Source organism: Nasonia vitripennis, chromosome 3 (genome assembly GCF_009193385.2).
Source record: "Nasonia vitripennis strain AsymCx chromosome 3, Nvit_psr_1.1, whole genome shotgun sequence".
NCBI lineage: Eukaryota > Metazoa > Arthropoda > Insecta > Hymenoptera > Pteromalidae > Nasonia > Nasonia vitripennis.
The window spans coordinates 23,823,324-23,831,169 of record NC_045759.1 but is presented as its reverse complement, the minus strand read 5'-3'; the positions used below and the strand labels follow the sequence as shown (position 1 = coordinate 23,831,169).

General features: G+C 34.6%; 1 protein-coding gene across 1 annotated transcript; it reads right to left on the bottom strand.

The window, feature by feature from the left end:
• Positions 1-346: 346 nt before the first annotated feature.
• Positions 347-7,784, bottom strand: LOC100121279. The gene is made up of 15 exons (XM_031927662.2): positions 7,562-7,784; positions 7,322-7,437; positions 7,058-7,187; positions 6,841-6,985; positions 6,675-6,767; positions 6,357-6,593; positions 2,872-6,267; positions 2,485-2,802; positions 2,207-2,324; positions 1,928-2,132; positions 1,661-1,844; positions 1,409-1,573; positions 1,171-1,317; positions 1,000-1,092; positions 347-925 (listed from the first exon to the last, which is right to left on the bottom strand). Exons 1-15 carry the CDS (start codon positions 7,613-7,615, stop codon positions 711-713), a joined length of 5,616 nt encoding a protein of 1,871 aa, XP_031783522.1. The 5' UTR covers positions 7,616-7,784; the 3' UTR covers positions 347-710.
• Positions 7,785-7,846: the final 62 nt, after the last annotated feature.

Genomic DNA, 7,846 nt, shown 5'->3' with positions numbered 1-7,846 from the left:
CGACGGCGGATGGTTGGCACCCCGCCTGACAGACCGACTCTTCGAATTTGCGCGGTACGCTGTCCGTTGTTAATGTACCAAAGAGACAACGTTGCTTAAAACTGATTTACGTGAACGATTAAAAAGAGCATATAGTTGATATTAATAAAAAGAAGAAACAAATAACAAATCAAGAAGAGTACGTTAAATTTAACCAATCCCAAAGGAAACTGCTGAAGTACGGTTTAGCTAGAGAAATTACTGATCCAGCAATGTTACAATAACACATTGTTAATTATTTTTGTAAAAAAAAACGTGAAACGATGACGAAGAATAGCGGAGATTATGAAGAAATTGAATACACAAAGCGGTAAAATATGTACATGTATTAACTCTAGCGTGCTCTGCCTATGGAAGCTTACAAATATGTTGAATATTATTACTATTATTATTATTACATTATTATTATTATTATTATTATTACATTATTATTATTATTATTACTATATCACATCATCACCATCATTATCATCATCATCATCATGAATATTGAGAAGAAACAGACACCTGTACTCTTGTTTCCCCCAAAATGTTTAACAGCATAAATATTGAAATATCAAAAACGTTTGTTTTTTTTTAATTACCTTATTTATTTACAAAACTAGCCTAATTAGTGTGAAAAATAATACATTCTATTTCTCGCAGTATTATGAACATTTTTAAAAAATACTCTAATCTTCTAAAGGCAATGGAAAATGAGTCTGTACAAAATTCCACCACCATTTGGTATCGTGTGCTTTGAAGAATGAATTTAATTTCATTTTTGTCGCAGAGCGGAGTTCTTTGTCAAACTGCCAGTCGATCACAGATCGGGCTATCTGTGTATACTTAAATTTACTAATACTTAACAGGCACGATACGACGCCCTCTTGTAAATCGTCAGATCCTGTAAATCGTAAAAATCAACTGCTTAATGCTTGCATAGAAGATAGAGTCACATGAACTGTGAAAAAAGCCTACCTTGATAGTTATCCAGTACATCACAAAGTTGATCGATGGTCTCATTGACAGTTTTGTTTGGAGTCTTTGTTGGAAACGAGCGTAGTAAATTACCTATAAAACAAAAAGAGCTTATAGTAAACTATAAAAATAAATTTAAAATAAAATAGGTTAATATTTTTTAAGACCTACCAAGTAAAGTTAAGGCCTCGTATAAAGAAGGATGAGTTTGAGTTACTATCATATACTTTAGTCCTTTAATGAAGTTCTCTAAGGCCCAGTTAGGTCCCATTTTTTTGCACAGTATGAGCACTGCTGTATTAATACCAGGTGCATTTTCTATTAAAACGAATAACACAGTATTAATAAAGTCTTAAAAATAAAAATAACCGTTATAGTTTTTCGTTCCAGAAAATATCAAGTTCTTTACCTTGTAATTTTTGCATAAGCTCTGCTCTGAAAGCATTAGTCATATATCCACTGTTTGGATACTCATAGTACGTAGAGAGCAACTTCCTCAAAGAGTTAAGTTTAGTGTAAGGTTCATTAACTTGTAGAGTCATAACTATATGGACTATAGTTTTTACTATGATATCTGAAAAAATAAAAACTAACTATAGTATCTCTTGTTATAAACTGCGAACTTATATACTACACAATAAAAGTTTTTATAGAAGTTTACCATTGTTAGAATCGTGTTTTGGAAATACTTCAGGCCAGCACATTAAAGCAACGTAAATAATGTTAATGGCTCGTAAGTTTAAGCAGTAAAGAGCGTCGCAACAAAACATTCGTACTTTTTCTCTGTCTTTCTTGATTTTGTTTAAGCTAACCAGTATCCGAAAGAGCCTCTCCACAATTTGTACCTGGAATGATAAATAAAAATTTATTTGTTATGAATTGCAAAACGTCTTATTTATTTGCAATACTCCATAAACGTGTGACTCACTTCCTGTGGAGGACCCAGCCTGAAAAGCTTGTACTCCAAACCTTTCTCAACCATTTCGCTGAATTCGGCATGTATTTGATTGATGGTGCTGATTAAAGTTACCAACTTCTGTTCCGACCTGGGCATCACAGGTGCTGGAGGAGTGTTGGATTTGTCCAAAGGTTCATCTTCGGGACATTCTTCAGCGATGTAATCAACGATGCCCCTAAAAAAATGAATGCACCACGTTTTAAAGAATAATTTACATTTATACGACATTTAAAATTTTAATTTATTTACAAGGCAATAGTTCCCAATTCAAGTGAACTTAGAAGATTTTTCATCACTTCAGAATTCTGCTCGGTCGTCCATTCCTCAGTATTAATTAGTAAGTCAAGCTTCTCGTGACAAATCATTTCTGAAAAGCCATCAAAACCCTCTTACAAACAATGAATACAGATAGGTGGCGAATTAGAAAAATAAATATGATTGAATTTGAATAAAAAATAACTCGAGAGTAAGTGACGAGTATTTGATACGTCGCTTTTTTCTAATATACATCATGAAATCTCTCTTACCATTATTCTGTAAAGTTTTAGTGTTCGCTTGATTTTTTCGAATTCTGTTTGAAAGTTTTGGAGTAGATAAATACTCATTGAGAAATGATCTGATGGTCGATTTACGCAGACAAGAATTGCTTTCGTCTATTTGCTGCGAAGAAGCATTTTTAGGGCTTGGTTTGGCTTTGGCCATGACTTTGGCAGTAACTTTTGGCGCCCCTTGACTACGAGTACGTAGTTCTCTCACTGGAGTCCTATCGTCATCCATATCTTCAATAATGTTTGAAACATCTTTCTTTCTGGTGCATTCTTTTGATTCTGTGTCTTGTGTTTCGTCTGAAATTAATTATTTTAGAAACAGTGTGCTGATAATAACAATTTTTTTTAATGGTGAACATTTCTTACCTTGCATCGTGCTATTTGCAACATCGCTTGTTTCAGCCAAAACGTTATTGTCTATTTCACCCTCTTCTAAAGGCTCATCTGCTATTGAAGTATCCAAAGGTGGAAGGGTATCGTTAAATTCGAACTTTCCTACGGATAGATTCTCATTGCTATCGCTTGATATCTTAGAAACTCTTCTAGTTACACGTCTGCGTGCTGCCAAATGAAGAACAGTGTCTACTTTGTCTTCATTTTCCACTATTGACTTTTGTGTTGAAAGATCTAAATCAGCAGAATTTTCTGATTTTTTGTCGATGGCACTCGCGTTTTTCGTAAATTTTCTAGGAGTATAACCGCGTGCTACTGATTGACGTGTATCGTTCACTTCATCTTCTTGCACAGTTGCTTCTTGCAAAGAAAAATCTGAATTTTCGTTGATTGTGTTTGATTTCTTCGGAGTTTTTCTAGGTCGACCACGTCGTACTAATGGATCGATATTGTCTTGTTTATCTTCTTTTACAATTGGTTCTGATATTGAAGAATCGGAGTTAACTGAACTTTCCATAGTTGTATTAACAGTTGTCTTCACAGCATTTTTAGGAGGACGACCTCGCGGTTTCTTGGCAGGCTGTTTTATTAACGTATTTTCTTGAATCAAAGAAGATTTTGGATTGCTATTGCTTAACAGTATTCTCAATGATATGTCTGGAGGAGCCGGAGGATTCAACTTCCGGTTAATTTCTTGTCTCTCCTTACACGTTTTGTCGTATACTTCAAGAATCTCAGAAATCTTATCACCTGACTTTGCTTTTGGTTTCTTAATCGTCTTCGTTTTCTTGATAACAGCAAGGCCTTCAGAAGATGTACTTATAGGCTCGATAGTTTTTGGCGTGTGAGCTATCCTCTGTTTTGTCGGCGGTACGTACGGAAGCTCAGCATCGTTAACGCTTATGGTGCTCGATGGCTCTGGTCTCATACTACTTATGGAATTTGGCGATTGAATAGATGTTGGTCTGCTTTGAGTAGGTGGAGACTCTGGTAACTCTGGTAACTCTGGTAAAGGTGGTATCATCTTTTCTAATAAATTTGGATCATCGCATGCTTTTCTGAAGTTTCCGATCTTCGTCAACACTTTTTTTATTGTGATCGGCGACTCTCTACTGTCTACATCTAAATTCTTACGTTTCCTCGTCCAAGGCGAATCGGCTTTATAATCCTCCTCAGAAGAGTCATCAGACGTTATTAAATTTCTTGATTTGCCTATTATTCCACGTTTGATTCCAGACACTGAGAAGCATTTTGATTCCGAAGACGCGTTTGATGAATTGCTGTTGTCGTTTATACTTAAGATCGATTTACTTTCTAAGCTACATACTACTGGCGATACATTTTTGTCTCTACTGACATGATCAGAGATAGGTGAAGGAACTTCCTCAAATTTGTCAACTGCAGGAGTTGCCATTTTCTTACGCTGTCCAATGGCACTCAACATTATCGGCAAATGATGTGAACTTTGACAATTCTTATCTGGGACAGAATTAATGTCTTTTAATCTGTTCTGTTGTCCGACTACGACTTCCTCCTGATACTTTTCCGACAAAGATGAATGTGTAGTAGTAGTCGTTGAAATGACGCCCGCTGATTCCTTTGGTAAAGTATCATCCATTATCTCAGTTTCTTTAACGACTTGCATTTCTGTCGGAGGTATTTTCTTGATGGAGTTGATTTCATCTCGACTTGTTGGACTTACAGACAGTAAAAATTCATTGCTAAAACTCTCTTCAACAGGAGTTGCACAATCCATAGGTGTACTAATCACGCTTTCATAAGTAATGCATTTCGCTGTTTTATCATTGATTAAATCGTTCATTTCGTCGCATTTTTCTGGACTTGTAACAAATGCGTTTGTAAAGCTTTCAATTGGTTTACTTGTACCATCTTCAAGTGTACTCTTGCTATTGTCAATTTCGATTTCAGAAATATGTTGAGAGCTAAGTTCTGAAATTTCTACACCATCCATGTTCTCTCTATGCAATTGAGTGCAGTCTTGGGTAATAGATGTATTTTCTAAAACATCTTTTTCAATTTCCTCTGAGGATACAATTTTCTTCTGATTATCTTCAGCTGTAGTTTCATACAGCATACAGGGTGTTTTCCTTGGCTCTGTAGATATACTGGAGTCAATTTGATTCTCATTATTCGAAGCACAAAGCAGTGAATCAAGATTCAAAGTTTTTTCCGTAATAATAATTTTGTTATGTTTCCCTGTATTGTTTGCTTGGATGAACAATTGAGGTGAGCTGTTTTCTTGAGATTTTAAAACAGGCACCAAATTTTCTGTAGTTTTATTTATTTTTTCATCGTCAATACTTTTATTCACCAAAGCAATATTACGTTCTGCACAAGAACTTTCATTATTGTACATTCTCTTATTTAATAGTTCTGCATCTAATAAATGATCGGACATTTCAATTTCATTAGGCAAAAGTCCATACTTATTTTCTTCATTATCTTCCATTTCTTGAGGTATAGCACTTACATGTAAATTATGACTATTCGTAGGAGAATTTTTTGCACTCGCATCTTTTTCTACAATACTTTCATTAATAGATTTGCTTACTGATACCTGACTAGACAAGGAATTGCAAGATAATCTTAAATCTATATTTGATATAGATTTTACTACGGAATTTTCCATATTTACATTTTCAACAAACAGTTTCTTCTTAACATCTAATTTATTAGTCTTGCTTACACCAGAAAGTGAAGGTGATTTTGATGGAGATAAGCTCTTCTGTGATAGAGATGAATTTCTGTATGAGGGTGGAGAGCTTTCTGGCAATGGAGATAATCTTACATTTTTCAATTTTTCTTCATCAACTGAATGCTCTGGAGATTCGAATAATAAATCAATTCCTTTTTTGCGATGCATACCAATTCTTTTTTTCAATTTCTTCTTTTTTGCAGGAACTACTGCATTCTCATTTATAGATCCTGTATAACGTTCGACTACCCATTTATTGCTATCCAAATGCTGATGCTTATCAATCTTGAAAGGTTTAGTCTTCAAACGTTTAACTTTCTTTAAATTACGCTTTTCACATTTTCGATATTCATTAAGCTTTTTTTCATGAGGAACCTTTACTACAAAGTTAATGTTTTTAGAAGCACAACATTGATTATTGGTACAGCTGTTCCTTCTTGTTTTATTCATGAAACTTTCAAGTTTCTTAACTCTTCTTGCTAGTTGTAAGTAGGAAGATTCATCTATTTTTTTTGAATCCTGCATTATGTGCTTGTTTACATGTTTAGGTTCATCATTAAAAACAGGTGGTTGAACTGTAGTGTCCTCGTTGTGCCAATCTGAATCAATTGGTTCAAATGGTTCTTGAATCTTCATCATTCTCTTTCTTGGTTCTGAAAATGTTTTATTAAGTCACTTCTTTGTTTGACAACTAACAGGAAAATAAAAATTAATCATCACAAAGGGAAACAAAAAAATTTACCTGGTGAATTGGGAGCTGATATTTGTTGTGATAAAACTGGAGGCTGCAATGTCATAATCTTGAGAATTTGATCTATTGGTGCAGGATCTATTAATTGTTCACACTTTGTGCAATATATTGGGAAAGGTTCATTCCTCAGTACTTCATCAGTCATGATAATCTTATCTTGCATTAATGGTTTTTCAGGTTCAGATGGTGCAAAATCAGTGTTCACTGCAATATTGCGTTTTTCAGATCCTAAACAAAGTTTGAATAGTTAAAATTTTTAACTAAATTACAACTAATTATATGAGAAATTTGAAATATCATGATACTTACTCAATGTCTGACAAGCCCTGTTCTTAGTATGTTTTTTCTCGATCTCTTTTGCTTTACAAGCTTTAACATTCTCTTGTAGCGTTTTGATGTTTTCTGTCGAAGGAAAGTATTAAAAGTAATTTCAAAACTAAAAGCTACAGAAAGAGTAATTATTACGAAAGTATACCTGATTGAGCAGTCTTTTCATCCTCTAAACTTTTGATCTTAAATTCATATTGACTCATTAGTTTTTCATTCTCATCAAGTTTTAGTTTTTGAGCTTCAGACAACCTTTTGTATTTGTCAATAGATTGTTTGTCTTCTATGCTTGCCTTAAAAAGATAAAAATAAAAAATGTATCTCAACTTAAATCGATAAATCAATTTCATCCAGGAATTTCTTACCAACTCCATTCTCGTTACTTTTTCCATCATAGCATTATACTTATTCAAAACATCCTGTTTTTCTGCCTTTGCTACATTGACCTTTTCGTCACATTCCTTGGTTTTATCGTTGTGCTGTGTCAAAATCTCACTATAAACATAGAAGACATTCAGCTATGAGAACGCCCAAAGTTTACAATAGCACCCACAAAAGAAAAATGACTCGATCATCCAGAAAACGCGGTCAATTATTGAAGTTAACAACAAAATAAATAAAAAACTCACTCTACTTTGACCATTTTGGTCTTTAACAATGCTATAGTCCTCTTGGTAAGCATCTCTTTGTCTTTCTTCTCTTTGAGAGACTTTATTTCCTCCTTGAGGAGCTTTATCTCCTCCATCTGTTAACAATGCGAAAAGAACAAGTTTAATTTCACATCATTGTTGTTTTCACGCGTTGCGAAAACATAACCTTAACCAGCCGGCCTTTTCGAACATATATAGCCACTTGCTAATACTACTCACACGTGCTTGGGAGTCATCGTCCTCCCTTGGAAAAAATTCGTCTTCCACGTCCATGATAAATTGTAAAAAACACACACTATTCCTCTTCTAAAAGTTACTTCGATTAAACGATATCATTTCACTTCCGAGAGAGACGTAAACAAAACAGGAGTCCGACGATTGTTTGAATCCTTCATTGGCCGACCCGCAAGTTGCAACTCGCGTGCTTGCTTCGGCCGCTCGCGCTCGCCGGAGATTTTTTAGATTTATTTCTCAGAAAACAGCGACTGCAGCGCCAACTGGCGG